General features: G+C 35.0%; 3 protein-coding genes across 11 annotated transcripts in view; 2 read left to right on the forward strand and 1 right to left on the reverse strand.

The window, feature by feature from the left end:
* The window catches only part of CCN6 (cellular communication network factor 6), a 20,548-nt gene extending 12,430 nt beyond the window's left edge, over positions 1–8,118 (forward strand). The window contains exons 4-6 of one of the 2 annotated variants that reach the window (XM_031018172.2): positions 669–862; positions 1,925–2,238; positions 5,900–8,118. In XM_031018172.2, the coding sequence (XP_030874032.1) occupies positions 669–862; positions 1,925–2,206 (476 nt within the window). In that variant the 3' untranslated portion in view covers positions 2,207–2,238; positions 5,900–8,118. Of the gene's footprint in view, positions 1–668; positions 863–1,924; positions 3,960–5,899 lie in introns of those variants that run through there. The other variant, XM_006747323.3, reaches the window with a different exon arrangement.
* TUBE1 (tubulin epsilon 1) lies at positions 3,457–19,830 on the reverse strand. Of its 3 annotated transcripts, none has more exons than XM_006747322.3 (12): positions 19,717–19,830; positions 19,543–19,616; positions 18,919–18,971; positions 15,944–16,001; positions 12,851–12,966; positions 11,257–11,378; positions 9,108–9,295; positions 8,716–8,891; positions 7,778–7,918; positions 5,333–5,473; positions 4,576–4,750; positions 3,457–4,259 (listed from the first exon to the last, which is right to left on the reverse strand). In XM_006747322.3, the coding sequence occupies exons 1-12, from the start codon at positions 19,739–19,741 to the stop codon at positions 4,101–4,103; spliced, it is 1,428 nt and encodes a 475-aa protein (XP_006747385.2). In that variant the 5' UTR covers positions 19,742–19,830; the 3' UTR covers positions 3,457–4,100. The 3 variants fall into 3 exon arrangements, with proteins under 3 accessions (XP_006747385.2, XP_030874030.2, XP_030874031.2); XM_031018170.2 differs by lacking the exon at positions 19,717–19,830 and adding an exon at positions 13,361–13,449; XM_031018171.2 differs by lacking the exon at positions 3,457–4,259 and adding an exon at positions 4,869–4,941 and having other exon boundaries at positions 4,629–4,750.
* Positions 19,831–19,846: 16 nt separating this feature from the next.
* The window catches only part of FAM229B (family with sequence similarity 229 member B), an 11,805-nt gene continuing 9,541 nt past the window's right edge, over positions 19,847–22,110 (forward strand). For 2 of the 6 annotated variants that reach the window (XM_031018174.2, XM_031018175.2), the window contains exon 1: positions 19,888–20,031. The gene's annotated coding sequence lies outside the window, so the exon portion shown is untranslated. Of the gene's footprint in view, positions 20,043–22,110 lie in introns of all 6 variants that reach the window. The other 4 variants (XM_031018179.2, XM_081828832.1, XM_031018176.2 and 1 more) reach the window with 4 other exon arrangements.

Genomic DNA, 22,110 nt, shown 5'->3' on the forward strand with positions numbered 1-22,110 from the left:
CATGTCTTTTTCTAGAACTGATTTGAAATGGCTAGCCAATGGAATGAATACAATGGGCCTGATACAATAGTGAATGTAGCAATTAAGCTGAATGAATAAAATAGATTACACATTTGCCATGACTTAGTATATGATTATTTTGATTAGTTCAATGTAATGTAGAGAATTTTCTAAAAGACTAGATTAAAATAAGTGGAGGAAAAATAACTGGCCTAAATAGTTTATTCTCAAATATAACTTTTGTATTTTAGATTTTAACATAATATGAAATTTAACATTAAGACATTGTTCTGATTAATACCTTGAACTCCTTAATCCTACTAACGTCTGTTTCATTGTTAAAAAGAATATCCAGCACGAGGCAAGAACCAGAGAAAACACAGTAGTTTACTCCTTAGATGAGCTAAGCAGAAGCATATGGATGCATCCACTCAGATTTTCAAAGATATTTTTATTCTTCCTAAGACATTGGACTGTCACATTTGATTGAAAGGTAATTTGGAAAGCGGGAAAAAGAGAATGATGAATTAGACCATAAGCTTGTTTTATGCTGAGTTACATAAAAGGTTCTGATCTATTAAATATTAGCTGAAAAATAATGATTAAAAGTGGTCTATCGACATGAGTACATATATGTATACCCGTGTACTTTCCCCCCTTTATTTTAGCTTATAGGAATCTCCCACTTGTTTGGAAAAGAAAATGTCTTGTGCAAGCAACAAAGTGGACACCTTGCTCCAGAACATGTGGGATGGGAATATCTGATCGGGTCACCAATGAAAATAGCAACTGTGAAATGAGAAAAGAGAGAAGACTGTGTTACATTCAACCTTGTGACAGTAATATATCAAAGAGAGTAAAGGTAACATTTAATTAGATTTAACTTCGTTATAATTCAATATTAAGAGGCTCCTGAAAAGTGCCCGTGTGTTTTAGAGGGATAGATGGTATGTGATTCTTATAAAAATAAAATCACCTCATTGTAACTCAGACTATCTCAGAGGAAAACAAAGATTAATCTAACTGCACTTCATGGGGAAAATCTTACCAAGCGGAGAGGTAATGTTACCCTGCTGATTCTAGATACTCTAACAACTTAACAGTGTGGGTCTTGATCAGCCTGATTTCTTCTGGTACACCCAACATACATGTTTTTTAAAAATAGATCCTTTTCAGATTATTTAAAAAAATATATTAATTTTATGTAGTGGAATCAAGGCAATGGATAAAAGATTTTGGTTGCTACATAATTATAAAAACAGACATTATGAACATCAGAGAAATTCTGATCTTGGTTATCAAGTTGGAGGGGGAAACCAAGTTCAGAACGTTCTGTACTTAGATAGTAAACTTGCCAAAGGACTGTGACAAAATATTTACTCTAGACTTGTTTGGTATAACTAGAGCTGGTCCTGCTTCTAGAACAAGGCATGATAACGGTCCGAAGAGTAAGTTTTAGGAATGCTAAAAGTCTTCTCATCTCCAAGTTATTCCCTATCATATTAAGTTGACAACTCAATTTTAAAGGGATTAAGATATGTATTCATTTATTTATCCACTCAAAACTGTCTGAGCTGTGTTAGGGAATTTGCTAAGTCTTAGGTAAATAAACATTTAGTAAGACATGGCCCTTGATATTAAAAAAGAGAAATTTTCATTGTGGAAACCGTGGAACTAAGTGAAGAGTAGATAACAGAAAAGACTGGGGAGCGGGTCCTCTACTATGATGGAACAAGAACAGGGAGGACAGACCTCTGGAGAGGGGATTTCGAAGGTAGAAAAGAGAGTGCTGAAAGTCACTAAATGAGAAATATTAATGCCCCGGAAATAATTTATCTGTTTGTATTTCTATATAGAGTATCACTTTTCTAAACTGTTGTAACCAAATTAAAGAATGACTTCTTAATGTTATGTACCTTTTCAGATCCCCAAAGGAAAAACATGCCAACCTACTTTCCAACTCCTCAAAGCTGAAAAATTTGTCTTTTCTGGATGCTCAAGCACTCAGAGTTATAAACCCACTTTCTGTGGAGTATGCTTGGATAAGAGATGCTGTGTCCCTAATAAGTCTAGAATGATTACCATTCAATTTGATTGCCCAAATGAAGGGTCATTTAAATGGAAGATGCTGTGGATTACATCTTGTGTATGCCAAAGGAACTGCAGAGATCCAGGAGATGTATTTTCTGACCTCAAGATCCTATAAAACCTAGTATATATGGGAAAAGTTAAGTTCAGGTAATCATGTCATTACGTTAGAAAATTAGAGTGGTTTTAAAAGGGTGGCAAATCTACCTTTTTGATTTAAAAAAGGGAAGAATACCTACCTATTCTCAGATGACTCTATTTAAGGCATTAGAAGTTATTAAAAAGGTTCTCTTGGGGCGTCTGGGTGGCTCAGTCGTTAAGCGTCTGCCTTCGGCTCAGGTCATGATCCCAGGGTCCTGCGATCAAGCCCCATATCGGGCTCCCTGCTTGGCGGGGAACCTGCTTCTCCCTCTCCACTCCCCCTGCTTGTGTCCCTGCTCTCGCTAGGTCTCTGTCAAATAAATAAATAAAATCTTAAAAAAAAAAGTTCTCTTAAAAATACATGTAAAACTTGGTGCAGCTCTTCCTGCTCACAGGTCTTGTCCCTGTGCTTTAATAAAACCGTTTTTGCACCCAGGAAGCTATATATATATATATAAATCTTAAAAGTGAGCTCTTACTTTAAATGTATAATTATGAAATACACAGATAGTTGCTTCCATCTACATATTCCATACATAATGGGAAAAATTATACAATTTATAAGAAAGCATTTTATTCTATAAAATAATCTGGAATACTTTGTTGAAGATGTGTAAAAAGTTTAGAACTTTTTAAAAAAACTTTATTTAAAACTTTATCTGTACTTTGACAGTGTAGCCAGGATTCCATCAGATGATAATCATTATGTGGTGAGCAAGATTCTGGGTTTAATTCTTAAATAAGATAAGATTAAACTGCAAATATAATTTCCACTACCCTATCCTGAGTATCAGTTTATTAAGATTTCTTTTGAAAGAAGAAAACAGAACTTCTTTGGCCATTACTGACAACTGTAATCTAAAAGTTTTTATACCAAATATTGTAAAAAACGAAATTTCCAAGATAAAGATCAAGAGCAGTATCCTTACTTTGAAAAGGAAAGAAACTTAAAAACTTAGCACTAAAGAAAGCACAGATTATTTTGGCTTGAGAATAAATTGTTCCTAAAAAATCACTTCCTTAAGTGATAAATCCACCTATGGATTTAAAATATAAATTGTATTTAAAGATAAATTAATGTTAACTATAACTGGAGAGTATAATAACTGGAACATGTTCACTAGACTATTACAGCCATTTTCCTGTGGAGTTTGGAAGATGTCAAGCTAAGTAATGTTCTGTTTGCTTATATAAATGGTGACAAGCAAAACCAATAACAACAAGCAATACTGTTTAAAAATATGGACATTTATTATTATGAAATCAACTGGTTTAATAAAAAATCATTATATTTAAAGATAACTTAATACATATAAATGTTAAAGTGTAAATTTTCATTCTTTTGAGTGCAAACATGTGGTAACCCAAAGAAGAAACAAAACCTCCTTCATAGTTGTAATAAAACCTATCCCAGAAAAGTTAGTGGGTATTACGTAGAAGTATTTATATTGTGTTCTACTACTCCTTGTACTTGCTTTTAAAAAATCAGGAGAATTTAAACAGAATATGAAAAAATAAATTATAAATAAATATAAAAATATACCTTATAAGATTTTTATTGAAGACATGGTTATCATTGTATTAATGCCTAAATATGAGACTGTAAGTAAAAGTATTGAACTATTTTCCTGAAGACAAATGTTTGAAGTTAAGGTAGTAGGACTTCACTAATTTCACAGACTGGTATCACCCACAAATTGTGATGAAATGAAAATCACTTTTTTTTTTTTTTTTTAAGACAAAAATGCTTTCTAATAGGAAAAGTGCAAACTGGGTTTTCTGAATCACAAAAATTCTGAAACAGAAAGAAAAGGTGACAAATTCCAGTGTAAAATTAAGAAAAGTAAAAGTTGTATCTTGGGGTTTCTTTTTTACACAGCTATGCTTAGTCTAGGAAAATCTTCCACAGGCATGCTTTTCGTGGCATCCAGTTGGTTGTATTCCTCTATGAGCCCTGATAAAGATGACACAGCTTCCATGAAACCGCTTTCTTCCATCCCTTCAATTTGTAGATAGTGATGAAGATGAGCCTATAAATAAAAAACTGGATAATGTTGACCATTTTCAGAAAATTTAATACATGAATAACTATCCTAAAACATAAATAATTCTTTATTAAAGTGATACTTCACTCAGCTTTACAAGAGAAAGGAGAACTCCAATCCCAATAAACTCACGAGATTTCTCCTTTAGATAGTCCGAGTAAACCTCTCCTCTTCAGTTATAATCAGTACAGTGAATAGAGCAGTCAGGATTGCCCTTGATTTGTGATAGTGTAATTTGTGAGAAGACATCTTAAATAGCCAAAATAAACACATATAGTTACGAAGGTGTACTGATAATTACCTTTTTCTTGTAGAGCCTCATGAATCTCTCTTTCAGTTCCATGAAGGTAGGCTTCACGCATGTGTTATTTGCTAGAGCTAATAATGAATGGGAATGGCCCACAGGAGGGACTGAACACAGGCTGGTTTTCCAGCCTTCTTGATTCCAGGAGACAAACTGTAGAGAAGGTTTTAATCTGAAATACAAAAACCCAAAGGTGAGAATGAAGGTACTGAAAGTATCTGCCATATATGGCAGCAGACATTACTGATGGTACCATTCTAATTGCTCAGTATGTAACGTGAGTTACCTACTTTTTACTATTAGTAGTATCACGGTATAGTCTGACAGTGAGCTAAGGGACGTTTAGTTAGGAGGGCATTAAATCTGGGGATGAAAAAGAGATGAAAATATTACAATTTAAAAAAAATTACAATTTTCCTTACTTTGTAATTCAATAGAGTAGTTTTCCCAAAAACAGACTGTCAAAAAATAGTAAAACACAAACTTAGAAGCAGTGTAGTGGTAGGAATAAAACAACAGTAGTTAAATTTTCTGAACACTTTCAGAAAATAAAATATTTCCTATATCATTCACTATTCAAAAATAACAATTTTGTACCATTATTATTCTTATTTTACATTTGAGGAAAATAAGGCTAAGTAGTTTGCTCAAGGTCACCCTTTAGTTAAGTGGCAATGCTAGAATTCGAAGAGAGGCCATCTGAACTACTATGCTAGTAGTATACATAAATTACCATGAAAATATAAAATCAAACCTTTCAATATTTCTGCGAAGATCTGAAACCTGTACATTTCCTCTAACCATAAGGGCACAGGCGAGGTAGAGACTATGTTTGGGGTCAGCCCGAATTAGCTGGTGATCTTTACTAAAGGCATCTGAAAACATCTGATCCAACCTAGAACAATGAAAGAATCACTGTTTATACAAAATATTATTTCTTCTATGTAGAACGACAAAGTACAAAGATAGTCACCTACAGGTAAATAAACACACACAAACACCTTCTACATTTCAGCTATCATTTTCTCAAAACAATCTTGATGAGAAATATGAGGAGAGAGGAGGACATCTTTTATCCTTTATTTAGAGAGGAAGAAAAAGGTGCCAACATATGTATATCTAATAATACACAGGATCCTGTGTCTTTAATATAGCCCCAGCCTGGTTCTTAAATCCCACTTAACTCAATACAAATATAATTAGGTTCCCTAGATAACTCTAGATTCTGTGTGCTGAATCTATATCATGTCTGGGAAGAGCTGCAGAAATCAGTGTTACCTACTCATTCAACAGATACTTACTAAATGCCTTCTATGTGCAGGCACTATTCTAAGTGCAAGAGACCCAGTACTGAACAACAACAATTTCTACTTTACTGGAGCTTACATTCGATCTTGGTTATGTGACAGCAAGAAGAACAGAAGACTCCTTTAGGGAATGGTGAGCTGTGGGGTGTTTGTAAATCCTCTGCTACTGTGTTCAAAATTTGGTGTATATGTGCTTTTGGGCATTTTTATGGAGTTAAGGAAACCCAGAAAAGGATAAGAACCACTAAACAACAAGTGGGCAAATTCATTCTTGATTTATCCTTTGCTGCAAAATATAAAAACTAGTAAGGAGCTATTTGTAATTTTGGAATACTTATCTTTATTCACATTAGAAATATGGAATTTCAAGAAACATACACACACTTCTCATATGTGCTTATTATTTTCATGTGATAAAAATGGGATGAGGTACAGGACTGACATTTATTAATAAAAGGTACAACAAAAACCATTCTCACTACTAATAAGAAATTAAAGAGTTTTAAAACTGACTTTTAATAGTACAATTTTAAAACAATTTATTATTTTACTCAAGGATAGATAAACGTGTTCATGTGCTGATATGACCGCCTCTGAAATATCTATAGTACAGCAGAAAAAAAGGGAAAAAAGAACACAAAGATAGAAAGAACATTGTGACAAGTTCCCTAAGAGTATAAAATCTTTAAAGTCCCTTATACATTTTCACAAACACATTTTTAAAAATAAACCTTTGTAACAAATTATGATTATATGAATACAAAATGCTGCAACAGTATAATTTTTATCAAAATATGCCAAAAGCAGGATTAAAAGAAGTTTGATTGGCTTTGAAACATTCAGGTTGAAGGACCAAGTCAAACATTTTTTTCTTTATGCTGAATTTAATTAGAAATTCCCTGTCTTTATTTTTTAAGAATTAACTTTAAATGTAAAAATGTTTGGACTATCACTATTGTACAATAAATAGTTTAGCACCAATTTACATTCTATGTGTCCACATATTATTTAAATACACTAATTTTTAATATGCGGGGCTGATAATAACAGTGAACATTTAGTGAATGATTACCATGTTCCACATACAATGCAAGTTGCTTTACTTAAGGTCATCACCATTCCATGCAGAAAGAGTCCTATTAGTTGGCATAACTGTTTATTTGTTAACAGCTTAAATAAAAGTTAATAGCACTGTGACATTTACAGTGCAGAACTGTTATTTTGCCAAAATTTAAACTATAAAAAAGATCTTTAATCTGGTTTTTATCATTTACATACTTTCCTCTTACAGAGTTTGACAGGACCTTTTCCCTCAGTCAACTGTGGATGCCAGTGGGACCTTTTCAAGCTTATCATCACTGTATATGCTCAGAATATTTTTCAACTACATTTTTATTAAGTAGACTAAGTTTTATGCTTATAAATGACACACAGTTACAAAACAAGGTGTTCTGGAAATTATATATAGCAGCTACCATCAACAGTAACACTGGAAAGCCTTCTATGGTGCTGGACTGTGATAAGAACTTTAAAGATACTCTTATTTAATATACCCAACAAAGGTATGAGGTAGGTCCACCTGCCCAAGGTCCTATAGCTATTGACAGAATTAGCATTCAGACTTAAGTATGTCAGACTTCAAAGCCCTGAAATCTTTTTCAATAAAAACCAAATCTTTATGAATTTCATTAGCTTAAAAATTTAGATTTAATGTCAAATGGTTTCATATTCACTTTTTAAACAATGACTTGTAAAATAAAGGATTCAAATAATGAAAATGACACAAAGAAAATGACACGAAAAAATACCCAGAGTTACTACAAACTTAAAAAAAATTTTTTTTAAAAAGTAATTCAAATTATCAAGTCATTAGAATAGTTACTACATCTTACCTTCGGGTAGGAATGTTAACATCTGCCAGTGTATATAGAGGTGTTAGGCTTGACACAAGATAATGCAGTTGAGGAAAAGGAACTAAATTCATGCTGATTTCATTAAGGTCCATATTAAGGGACCCTTCAAACCTTGCAGAGCTAAAAAATTAACAAAGCAAGAGAAAAAAATTTAATGTTAAAATTTTATACTTTGAATGTAGCTTTATTTATTCAGCAGGCATTCTTAAATCCTTTTGTACACTGTTCTTCAGTAGAGAATATATGCTCCTTTTTTCTGTATTAGTGAAATTTAGTATCATGAATATCATGTATAAAGGTAATTAAAATGTAACACACAACATCTATAGCAATTCTTATTTGTGGATTATATGATGTGTAACCAACACACTATTATGTTGCACATTACACATATAAAAATATCTTAATGCAGACTGAGTTAAACACATACAGGTCAATAATTAATATAGTCACTAAATTCTTCAAGGGTCTGCCTAATGTGCTCTATAATTTGGAATATAATAATGCCAAAGCAATCTTCTAGATCAAAGTCAAGGGTATATTTTGGACCAACTAACAATAAGGAGGTAAACATTAGCTGCTTTAAAAAATGAGGACAAACTACAGCAAAGAAAATATGCTTACTATTATCTAACCAAGTTCTCAAGTGTTTATCTGTGACAAACTTTTTTCATTTAACACCTATTAATATTCTCTGGAATGCACCTGGGAAAATGCTGCTTTGGAGTAATAGAAATTAAAGTTCTGGTCTATCACTCCAAGATCTGAAAACACTAGACAGAATAAAATAAAATAAAAAGAAGCTCCTGTGACTTAGAAAAACTGAAAAATGCTACTACAAAAATGCAACTGCAAGTATCATCAGAGGCCAAGTGAAGTTTTCAAACTGTCCTAAGTTTTGCAATCAATAGGATTACCTTGTTAGGTTCAGCAGCAAATTGGCCACAATGTTGTTCATTGCATCAAAGGGCCTCTGGTGCCACTTTTTGACAGCCCCAGCACTTGAAGTAACCAGACTCTTTGGCTTTATAGTTGTGCCCAACTTTCCAGAATTCACCATGAGGTCAATTTTGCTAATGATGTCAAATAAAGACTTTTAAAGGAAAAATATTGGGAGAGAAGCTATTAACAAGAGCAGACACAGATGACATTTTACCAGGAAGGAAAGAAGAGAAAGAAAAACAATTTGAACTTATTTCTCCTCTTAGATGGGAAGGCTGAAAAGTGAAGAGAATGTTTCCTATGCACATATAAGCATAACACAAGACTGAATGTTTAAATATTCATAAATTACAATGTCATTTCTTACTTGGTTGTCAATGGGCAACACACAGTCTGCATGCTCATTAAGTTCCTTCATTGCCAAGATGCTATTGTAAGGTGAGGTTATGACATCATCCTCACCAGAAGGATAAACTGATGTCACGAATCTGTATACTTCTGGGAATTCATCCTCAAGCAACTTTAAAAGAAATGTGCCAAGTCCAGATCCTGTTCCTGAGGATTAAAATTGCAAAAACAAAAACAAAAAAACCCTGCATAAATGATTCAAAATAAAATTGTGAGGAACTTGGAATTTTATGGCTTTTTTGGGTAGGAACATACATTAAAAACCAGAGCATTATATAGAAGACAGTTCTGATTCCATTAAAAATTAAACATATAAACACATACATATATAAAACCTATAAACAAAATGAAAAAGGCAAACTAAGGAAAAAATCTCCAACATATATGATGGACTAAATTTCTTTAATAAAGAGGTCTCACAAATCAACAACCAAAAAAACGAGTAATACAACAGAAAAATGGGTAAAGTATGTAAATATGTAATTCATAATAAATCAAATGGTGAATAGATGTGAGGATGCTCAACTCTTCTTCTAATCAAAGAAATCCAAATTAAAACAATCTAATTTTGAATGTATTAATGTTTTATAATACTCAGTGTTAGTGACAGTGTGGGGAAATAAACCTGTATACATTGTTTCTAATAATATGGATTGGTGAAATAATGTAGGAGAGTATTTAATAATATCAATCAAAATTTAAAATGTACATATTCTTTGGTCCCATTTTCCTTCTGGGAATACTACGTATATCTATAGAGGCATAAATGAGCAGAAATGTTATGTACCAGATGTTCAAGTGGGGATTGTTTGCTATAACTAAATATCATAAACAACTTAACATCCACTAATGGAAAATGGACTTCAAAAATTTTTATATATTAACACAACTGAATTCTAGGAGACAGAAGATACTGAAAGACATTTGGGAAAGACATAAAGTGAAAAAATGTTGGAATAATATGTACTGCATGATCTTATGTTAAAATAAACAAACACACTTTTAAAGGCACAGAAAATATCTGGAAGGATATAGACACAGGCAAACTTGGATTACCTGTGAGGAGAGAGACTAGGATTTAGATGTGGGAAAGGAGACCATTTTTAACCTTCACTATTATTTATTTTTGCCAGTAAATTATGAATAAAGTATAATCTTCTGAGATTTTGAGTAATAGAGGGATTAAAAAAGGCACCATAATGAACTATAAATCAAATTGGTTTTTTGAAAACTTATCCAAACTTGCAGGTTAATTATACTAGTACAAAGAAAATTTATTTCTTAATTTAATGATTATGATGGTCCTCTAAAGGCATGGTTACGTAACAATTATAACTTTAATTTTAAAATGTTATCATATTGAATAATATGTATAAAAATCAATTTATATAACTTGGTGAATATAAAATCTTAATCTGAGCTTGGAGAAAAATAGCATCGCAAATTTTTCTTTTAAAACTCACTAATCCTATTGGAAATCAGCAAAATACGGTATGTTTCTAGTTCATAACACAGAGGAGCAAAATACTTCATTTGCAAGGTACAGGCTTCCCTGGGGAATGAAAGCAATACAGATCATTTATTCTAGGTCAAGGTAATTACTATGAAAGTAATGATTTAAAGGAGCTGACTAAAAGGATTTCTTTTATCTCTATCTCTTATTGGACACAAGAAAGGTTGGAAGGCAGTTAAAGAGTACTGATATTTCTTAGCAAGGATACCTATGAATAAACCAGAAATGCTTAGCTTCTAGGTGGGATACGAGACTACACAAGCAAACTCTTAGGAGAAAGTCAGTATTCCCAGAAAGCTCTCATGTACTGAAATGTAGCTGGAAATTTTAAAAAAGAAACTAAAAGTAGAAGAAGAAAAAACTTCAGATTCAGTTGTACTGACTCTTAAAAGGGCTTCAATTTATAAGCAATGGTAATGGCAACAAAATTTGACAAAAATTTAAAGTAAGAAGCAGTTATGTATATACTCAAACAAATACACTGTTAAAAGTTGTACCTTTATTAGGCATAGGTCTGAAAACAGACTACTGTTTGCAAAATGAATTCCCACGTACACTGTCACATTATTACAGGGAAATGAGTGAATAACTTTACCTCCTCCCATGGAATGTATTATAAAAAAACACTGCAAACAATCACAGTGCTCTGCCGACTTTCTGAGTTTCTCTAAAATCTGTTCTTGATAAAGACTGCCAAAAACTTTGTACCCCACAGCCCTGAAAAAAAGAATATAAATCACAAAACACCCTGGCATTTATTATTTCAAGATTTTATTATTTCTGATCTAAATGAAAAGACTACAGAAAAACTTGAAAAAGCATTTTTACTATATTAATTCTTCTTGTTTCATATGTATAAATCATATTGTGATATTTCAGAGATACTAGATAGAAAATGTAACAAATATAAAGATGTATAATCCTCAAATATCCTGATAAAATAGCTCATTATCAATGGATATTAAGCTATGGTTTTCTAAATTCATCTTCTCTTTTTTTTAAGTATAAGACTTTAGTTACATAGTTTTTTCTCATCTCCATTTAAAATGAACTCTGATCACAGTAAATTTTACATATTAAAAGGCAGAATGTGGTTAACTACAAACACATTAAAAATAAAAAATTCTGAACTAACATATTGGTTTAATATAGGAGAAAACATTGATCACATCATGTTATCATTAGTTGAAATGATACACAATAGAAAACTGATACTTATAAGGCTCTGTAAGCCTTTTTGATTAATCAGATTTTCAAGGAGCACTTTGATGCATTAAAAATGATGAAAAAAATGAATGAATGACTTCCACGGTTGTGTAACTCAAAAAATTACAGAAAAAGTTACACAATTAGTGAAAAGCCAGTTAAGTGGGCAGGTGAATTCATTTAGTGGCTGGTTCCCCCCCAGATGAATGTCTAAGAATGCAAAATGTAAATTCATACTTTAAAGGTTTATTTATTAGAGTCATCTCTACCCGCAACATGGGGCTTGAACTCATGACCCTGAGATCAAGAGTTGCACGCTCTTCCAAATGAGCCAGCCAGAGACCTAGTAAGTTCATGCTTTAGTAAAATGATATTACTACACATTAGGAACCTGAGAGACAGATTGCAAATAGATAAAATAGTAAATATTAGACTTGCAAATAATAAGAAGCTACTTAATTTTTAAAAAACAGCAAAAACAGTCTCAATGTAAATTTTCAAATGATCACTGTTAAAGCTTTTTACCCCATTAAGGAGAACAGTTATATAATTTAAGAGCTAAACACAGCCTTAGGCTGAGCTTAAATGCTGGGATACTGGTCTGGCTTGCACCTCTTACCAGTCCAATCAAGTCTGACCAGCTGGAGAACTTGGTAGAGTCAAATAATATAGGTAAGAGACAGTTTATAAAAATAGTTAAAACTTTTGTTACTAGTATTATTTAAGAATCAATTTACAAGGAATTTAGTAAATCCATTTTTCATGATTTTTTCTTAAAGGTGAGAAAGAACTATGATACAGGTGGCTTTTCAGCATTGAGAAATCCCATCATTTATGCAGGAAAAGATGATGGGCTGAAAAGCCTAGAGCCAGGTCTGGCAGGTTAGATCTTGCTTTCATGTCAGCAGGACCTATTAGAATGAAGGAAAGATCATTCATTTTTTTCAGATGACATTCAATTTTTACATACAGCATATTCTCACCAATTATTGCCTGAGCCAGAAATATCAGTGATGAGCTGCTTGCTATCAAACACATCTCTCAATGGTCCCTGCAGAATTTCATTTACTACCCCTTCCTCCATGTCAATCAAGATAGCCTGAGAAAGAAATAAAATTGAATTAGCATATTTTTCTTTAAAGCTAGTAACTCTGTAAATAAATTTATGAACTAAAAGTAGCATTGTCCTTTTTATAGTTTAAGCTTAATCAAATCTTTATGTAGAATCTGTTATAAGAATGAAAAAGTCATTTCACTCTGCTCAGGAGGTGGAATACAATTAAAAGGTGGGTTCTAAACTCTTATCCTACTCCAAAATACCATGTGGGCGCGGAGGAACTGAATAATCCCCTCAACTGATTTTCTAACAATTCTTTTATCATGTGCCTATGTGATTGTAAATGTTCTGAGAATAAGGACTCAGAAATTTAAAAGGTGCCCTAGCCAGAAAAAAATTCTCAATAAATGTAGGGTATGTTAATACACTTGCTTACCAGGAACAACCATGCTGCTCTTCATGAATTGCAGCCCAAAACTGTCCAGTTCAAATCAGTAAACTTACTATCAGGTGCAAACCAAGGCCCTGGATAGAAGTCAAAGATGACAATGGGTCTCTACACCCAAGAAAATCTAATTCATTACCGCAAACATTATTGACATGGGAGATAACCTTTATTACCAAGAAGAAAATGAGAATATAAAACATAAAATTAAGTATGGAAAGAAAAATAGAAAAGATTGAAGGGAAACACAGCAAAATGTAGGCAAGGATAGCTTGGCAGTAGGATTATAAAACCCCTACCCTCACTGTTTTGTACTTCCCATGTTTTCTACACTGAGGAAGGTAAGTGAAAAGGTAAAATAAATAGTTAAAAAAGCTGAAAAAAATTCTGAAATAACAGAGTACCCTACAAAGCTATTAACTCTTTGATTCAGGGTCACAGAGAAAGTGCTTGGTTTGCAGGCTTTTTTAGTTCTTGTGACCCTGTGACTTGAAGCACTTACAGTATTCTAAGTGCTTTGTATGTATTACCCCATTTGATCCTCACAACCTGGTGCATAGGTACTATAATTACCCCCGCTTTACACTTGAGAAAACTGAGGCCTAGGAAAGCTAAATCACTTAGCTGTGATCACCCAGCTAGTACACGATGGAGCGGAGATTCAAACCTGGTTAGTCTGGCTGCAGAATCTTCAGTCTTAACCACCAAACTCTATGCTCTTGTTGTTTTTTGTTTGTTTGTGTAGTTAACTATGCTACTATAAGCAAGCAATTGAAGTAGTCTTACCCAGTATATTAGAAATATTCTATTTCTAACTGTACAATAGTATATCACAGTAGTATATTAGAAAGACTATAAAATTATGTATTACAAATGTGCTCTCTTATATACAGCAAGCAGTATACATACACTTTATGTATACTGGACTATATAGGGTTATTTACTGGCAATTTAGGGTTTTTCTAGGATATTTTATGATAATATGCAAGTGTTACCTAGATGTTGACTTTAACATCTAATCAACCATAAGAGAGACTTCACTGTGTGGGCAAATTGTAGTATATTACAAGTTGTGTAAGATTACAAAAAGAAAAAAAAATTAGCTTATAATGGCTTTGTTCCAAAACAGACTTATTTAAGAGAATTTGTGGAAGATTACCCTCAGCTACCTTGCAGTCTGGCAAAGGAAGGAACAGGCAGAATACAAACTGACATTCAAGCACCTCTTGGAGTCAGTTTTGAGAGAATCATCCCTGTCATCGTCACTGAGCATTAAAAACGCTGACATGGTATAGAATTTCAATTCTAGTCACATCAAGCCTTTGATTTGTTTTTCATTTGGAAATTAACTGAGGAGGAATTATTCTGGGTTCCTCATGCAGCCAACCAAGGTCTGGAGTGACAACTATTCTAGGATTTGATGTTTATTGTTTTCTGCCAGAGCAACCTGGTGATAGCTTTCTGGTCTTTGAGCTCTCCCTTAATTGTAATATAGGATTTACAAAATTCTGAGTATTTGCCCATTAACCTAGAATACTGGACACAGTGGAAGGGCCTAACCACCAAGTTATCTTGTGAAGCCTAGACTCTTCAGTGATCACAACCACATAATACCAAGACTCTTAAGGAGAAATGGAAGAGTACCTTCCTAGGACAAGTCAAAGGTGACAGACACACACTGATTTATTCTTTCCCAAAGGTATTTCCTCCATCTCCTACCTTGCTCACTGATAGGGTCCTGGGAAAGAGCTCAAATTGGGAGTGCTCTGGGAAATGTCAATGTTACTTCTTCTGTAAGATTTGGATTGGGATGTTAGCACTCTCCATAGCATGCAGGATACCAACTGTTAATCATCCGAACAGCCTACAAGCACATGGTCTCTGCCACTAAATTTTGTTTTCCAAGGACATCAGAGATTACAGATACAAGGAGACAGTTCCGAGATACCACAAAATGATTGCTTTTCACTCTTCCAGGCACAATTCCAGGTCTGATCCTTATTGTCTCAATTCCTTCCATACAAACTGCTTTTCTGTTAAATTAATTGATCAACAACTGGAAAAAGCAGTTTGTTGTAGAGAAACAATCGTGGAAGTGTTGTTGGAATGAGATTATGACTAAATATGGGCTACTGACTCAAAGCATTTTTGTTCAAGAGGTCTTACATGGTTATAGTATTCACTATAACGTGGCTGGATCCGTGCTTTGTACTGGGAATAGTAACTGATGCAAAGAAATGTTCCATTATCTTCAAATGAAAAATTAACCTGCATTAGTACGTGTTTGAAGCTTAGAATTAAGAAAGCTCCTTTTGTTATCATTTACCCAGATGTGTATTTCCCCTGAAACATTTATAAAAAAATGCTAAAGATACAGTGTTTTTACTTTAAGCACAAAATTTTCCCCCTAAAGTTCCAGGAAGATATAAAATGTCTGCCTAATTATATTTATATTAAAATGTGGCTTAGTAAATACTTTTTTTAAATTTTAGAAGTTAAAAGTTTATTCTGTTACAGAAGTATAGTTATTTTTAAAACACACACAATATAAGAATCCAAGTATACAGATCTTACTCGTGCTTTCAAAGAACAAATTTTCCCCTTGGAAATACTGCCACCATCACCAACCACTCTGAAAGATAAAGAATGAGAAAAGGTCAAAAGATCTTCCAAGGCTAATGCTGCTGTTAGGTAATAAAGTTAATTCCCATTTATATAATAAAGCTACTTACAGGCCTGGTGAGGTAGACACAAAAGGCAACGTAGAAGGTGCCATTCCCATTCTTCTCCCTTGTCTACCCTCCCCTTAGGCTGAAAAGTGAGGTACTTTTTTCCCTGGCTTTCTTTATAGTTAGGGCTGGCCATGTAATCCAGTTCTTACTAATGAGATGAAAAGCTTCTGGGAAGCTTTTCTGATAAGGACGACCAGATGCAGTTGGTGCCAACTCTTCCCTTTTCCTACCTTGAACATGAATAAAGATATGATACATGGAGTGGAGGCTGCCACTTTATAGTTACAAAAAAATAAACATGAGGACAAGAAGCCAACACAATAGGAATAATGAAACGAAAGTACCTTGGTCTTTTAAGGCATTTCTCCAAGCCTAAATCACCTGATTTCCAGATTTCTTTATATGGGATAACTGGATACTTTGTGTAAGCCACCATTAATGAGGTTTCCTATTGTAGCCAAACATACATCAACTGATATATCAGTTATATATCATTGAGTATCTACGGTTGTTCCTAGAATTTCATGTTGAACTAAAGTAACTACATCTATGACCAAACACAGGGTATGAGTCAATACAATTTATAAGAAGACAATATATAAAAGGAAGTTGAATTGAGCACAGATGATGCTATAGATTGGGTCGGTAAACTATGGTCCTTGGGCCAACTATGACCAGCTGCTTATTTTCCTAAATAAAGTTTTATTCAAACATAGCCATGCCCACTTGATATGCACTAGTAAGCTATACCTGCATTCCTGTTAGAACAGCAGAGTCAAACAGATGTGACACAGACCTTATGGTCTGCAAAACCTAAAATATTTACCATCTGGTCCTTTGCAGGAAAGGTTTGTTAACCGCTAGTATAGGTAAATTCCTAGTATGCTATTGAAAAGGTATGGTCATTTCCTCAAATAGATATACAAGTATACACAAAAATGTGGTCTTGTTTTTCAAAGTTTTTTTGTACTAACATGGAACAGATGCTGGCAGGTGTTGCTAGTACATAGAAGAGTAAAATGCCAAGACTCATCTCCCCTTTTTGGATAAACTTGGGATTGGGGAAATAAGAATGCCCTCACGTTAAATTATTAAACAGAGTACAGGAGAGTACAGTTATGTAGTCGCCTTATTAAGAAAGACTAGCTCCCCAGCTGAGTCTCGACTAAGTAATACTTAATGAAAGGACTGGCCATCAAGAGTAGAGGGGATGAGAGTGGGAATTTACTTAGAAGGGAAGCACATAAAAGGAAGTATTACAAAAGCAAATTTGAGTCTCTTAACAGTATTTAGGGCAGCGGATGTTCTAGTTCACAAACAAGAGGGAATCCTAGATAACAGATATCTCCATATAATAAAAATAAATGACACCAATCATTAAGGTAAAACACCTAACTCCCCTTGGTCTGATTCCATGATCACCAAGCAACCTTCTATTATTTAGCTTTTCAGGTAGATTTCCTACAGAAGAGAAAGTGCTTTTGAAGGGAAAGGAAGATCTGGTGCTCTTGAGTTATGGTTCCTACTATCAATTACTACATTGATTTTCTGCTTTTTAATCTCCCATTCTCTTTGAGTTTGGTTTATCTGCCTGTACTGGAAAGCAATGTACTCATTCTCAAGATGTTAACAAGTTTTCTGAGTTTGCAAGTCTGAGGGTCAGACTCTGGGATTCACCAAGGAAGTGGAGACTAATTAGCCTTCCCTAGGAGATAACTCACCTCAAATACCCAACCAACTAATTCAAACTAGAACTAGAATTTTTACTGAATTAGATAAAGGTGGATATTCATGATATATTATTTAGTTCAAGTCCACCACAGTTTAGTTTTATTAATTATTTTCAAAATACACAAACTTTATGATTAAACATTAAAAGCTCATGGACATACCTTGAATGTCAAAATTATGTTCAGATAAAAGATACATATGCTCTTTATTATATAAACAAAAGTAATTTGACAACTGTTGTTCTCCTTTTTAGCACATTCTATTCACAGAACAAATATTCCTGACTACAAATAGTGTCACAGAAGTGTAAAGAATATATTTTTCTTTCAAAAGTTAGTCATTCTTGAATGCATTAACAATATACCCTGAGGGAAACTTTCAGTAGTCCTTCAGTAAAACTTCATTTCAAGGTCATGTTAAAAGAAGGCACATGAGGGGCGCCTGGGTAGCTCAGTTGGTTAGGCGGCTGCCTTCGGCTCAGGTCATGATCCCAGGGTCCTGGGATCGAGCCCCGCATCGGGCTCCCTGCTCAATGGGAAGCCTGCTTCTCCCTCTCCCACTCCCCCTGCTTGTGTTCCCTCTCTCCTGTCTCTCTGTCAGATAAATAAATAAAAATCTTTTCAAAAAAAAAAAAAAAAAGAAGGCACATTGGGGGCGCCCGGGTGGCTCAGTTGGTTCAGTGTCTGTCTTCCGCTCAAGTCATGATCCTGGGGTCCTGCAATGAAACCCCATGTTGGGCTCCCTGCTCATCGGGGAGTCTGTTCTACACTCCCTTTGCTCCCACTCGTGCTAGCGCCCGCTCTCTCTCAAATAAATAAAAATAAGAGAAGGCACACTAAAGGTTCTTTTTGTTCCTTCATATGGCCTTAAAAGGAAACCTGCTGTCCTGCTCTGCAGAATAATATGAGAAATATTAATGATATGGGAATAATGAGAAAAAAATATGCTTTCAATAATTAGAAAAACAAAAAAGCCAGACTTTTTTATAGTTATCAACTGTTTTATTGTCCTTTGAAGAGGTCTCACCCAATCTGATGACATGAAAAGAATCATTATGCTACGTGATAGACTTCAATCCCATCTTACCTGGTATCCACATTTCTAAAGAAGCTGCTTATTGCCTCGTCATAAATTCCTTTCTAAAAAGAAAAAAGTATATATAACATTTGATTAAGTTTTGTCTCTTTCCCAAATGAAATCCTTTTAATTTAATAATCTCACAATACCGTAATGGCTGATCTTTGACTATGAGAACAGCAGCAAAAATGCAAGTTATCATAAAGCGCTTAGACTGATTCTTACTACCTAAAGAATAAATGCCATAAAATCTATGGATTAAGTTTAGCAGAGGGTGCTGAAGAAAGGAGTCCCCCATAGGATTGTAGAAGGTGCGTCAAACGAGAGCTTTTTCTGGATTCCTGGTGATCATTTTAAAGTTGATTAAATTCAGTAATATAATACCACACATGTTACCTATTTTACAAAGTACTTCCCCAATACTATCTCATTGCTCTTCACAAGAATCCTGATAAAAATGAGACCCTGAGAATCAGGGAGACTTAAGACTAAAGTCTTTGGCCAGCATTTGTTCTAACGCCAACAAACATTTAAAAACCAGTTTGTTCTTTCCTGAGAAGATCCCATACACCTTATGCCGGTCAGATAAAAGGTCAAATGCACTGATTCTTGCTTAGGCGACTGGGCCGGTACCTGGTTGACCGCGGCATGCTCCCTCAGCGCCAGATCCCAGAAGCAGCAGCCGATCTGGTTTCCGCACTGGCCGACTGCGATCAGCGAGAGGAGGGAAAGAGAGTAGCCATTAGGTGGCAAACAAGGCCACTCGGCTGCGCGGCGACGGAGTGCCCACCCTCCCGCGCAGCTTACCCTGTACGACCACCGACTGGGCCATGCTGCGGCGCGGCAAACCGAGGTACTAGGCAGCCCGCGCCCACTTTCGTACTCCCTTGCAAGCCCAGCCCACCAGCGGCGCGCCTGGAGGAGCCGGGAAGCCGTAAAGTCACGCTGCCGCCGCAAGTCACTGCCGTCGCAACGCTCTTCCCTAGAATCAAGCTAAGTTTTTCCGTCAGAAGGGTGAGCTAAGGTACTTGCGTCCCACCGTTACCATAGCGACTGGGCCTCCGGACCGTAGGTACTGCTGCTTGCCAACATCTTTGAGCTTCGGCAGCTCCGGAGGCTGGGGTAACTGTCGGGTAACTAGGCTTTGGAGTAGGATTTTAAAATGTGTGTCTTTAAAAGTGTTTATGGGCTATCAGAGGTTTAGTTTTTGTTCACAGTCTCAACCCCCTGGGAGTTGGGTCAAATTCCGTTTAACCAGATTCCTCGGGACGCTCTGCTTTCGTGCGGCTATCCAACAAGCCCTTTCTTCTAACAGAAAACAGTGTCGATGAGCACAAAGAAACCCCAAATAGGCGTGTCAGGCTACAACCGAAACTAGGTAGTTTATACACTTTGACAAAAAAGCGCTTCAGAGACCCAGTCAGTGTTCGTTGAACTGGATACTCCCGACATTAACTTCCAGGCCTTCTGGAGTATTCAAAAGCAATCAAGACATATATCCAGCTCCAGGAAGCCTACAATCTAAGATACACACGAAGTACTGAAACAATTTTTGTCTTACAATATTGTGTGGTGCTGACTGTAAGTTCAGTAGGATTCAGTGGATGAGGATGTAGATCAGTAAATAGAAGTCTAGTGGAAGAGATGAAATTAAAACTAGGCATTTGATTTATGTAAATTAGATGGAAGGAAGAAGACTGAAAAATCAGACATTCCTGAAAATTACCGAGTACCAAAAATTGTCAAACATTGAAAAACACTCTGAACTCTTACTGATCAATTTAGACCAGATTTCAATTAAGAACTTCATCACTTCTTTACTGAAATAATAATTTCCACAAAATTCTGAGGAACTACAAAATCCTAGGGAGGTGGTGGGGTATGGTGGAGAAAAAACAATTAGGGTTTGTTAGACTCATCTATAGCACATTCAGTACTGGAAGACATTGAAAGTATATTGCAAAGTTCTGAGGGGGGATAAAATATGTTCCAAGAAAATTATACACCTTTGACTTTCCAAGTTGTCACTTGAATATTAGAATTTGTGGGGGCTCTTTTTTATTCCTGTTGGCATACTGCATTTCTGAGCCCATCTCTCTTTCATATAACTTGACAAACACAACCATAGCAACCAATGTTTTACCAACATTGTCTTCTAACCTCTTCCTCTCGAATTCAAGTTCATTAGTAAATAATCTGTCTTCTAGGTTATCACAAGAATTTTGTAAAGATTTTTCCCAATACATTTGACACTGATAACATAAATAACTATGCTTTCAGCTTCCAGTAACAGTTTTCTTGTCACCTGCTGCCTGACCACTATGCTAATGACTTCTATTTTAGATTTTTGTTATGGCAGTTCTTAAGGCTGGACCTAAGTCTGTGTAAGTCGTGATAAATTTTGCTAAGTTATGGTTACAACTAACCCCTAAATCTCAGTGGTGTAAAACAATAAAGGTTTATATTTTTGCACATGATCCGTGTCTTTTGGGAGGTCTCTGTGGTTGTGCTTTATGTTTATGCCACTCTGGCACCCAGGTTGCTGAACTACCACTATTTGGTACATTCTTGGCTTTTGTGGCATAGAGAAAGACAACTCAAGAGGATCTTGCACTGCAGTTAATGACTGTTGTTAACTCACTGGCCAAAACTAGTCACATGGGCTCTGAGTAATCATAGGGGGGCAGGAATTGCAATTTCCAGAAGGCAGAAAGCCAGAAATATTTGATGAACAACATTTATAAGTATATTATAAGTATTTTCAGACATGATATCAGAATACAGCATTCCCTCTCCTTGAGTATGGACTAGACCTAGTAACTTCTTTCTTTTTTTTTAAATTTAATTTTATTATGTTATGTTAGTCACCATACCTTACATCATTAGTTTTTGATGTAGTGTTCCATGATTCATTGTTTGTGTATAACACCCAGTGCTCCATTCAGTATGTCCCCTCCTTAATACCCATCACTGGGCTAACCCATCCCCCACCCCCCTCCCCGCTAAAACCCTCAGTTTGTTTCTCAGAGTCCATAGTCTCTCATGGTTCGTCTCCCCCTCTGATTCCCCACCTTCATTTTTCCCTTCCTACTATCTTCTTCTTCTTTTTTTTCTTTTTAACATATAATGTATTATTTGTTTCAGAGGTACAGGTCTGTGATTCATCAGTCTTACACAATTCACAGTGCTCACCATAGCACA

This window comes from Leptonychotes weddellii, chromosome 8 (assembly GCF_054177405.1).
Source record: "Leptonychotes weddellii isolate Sample4059 chromosome 8, ASM5417740v2, whole genome shotgun sequence".
Lineage (NCBI taxonomy): Eukaryota > Metazoa > Chordata > Mammalia > Carnivora > Phocidae > Leptonychotes > Leptonychotes weddellii.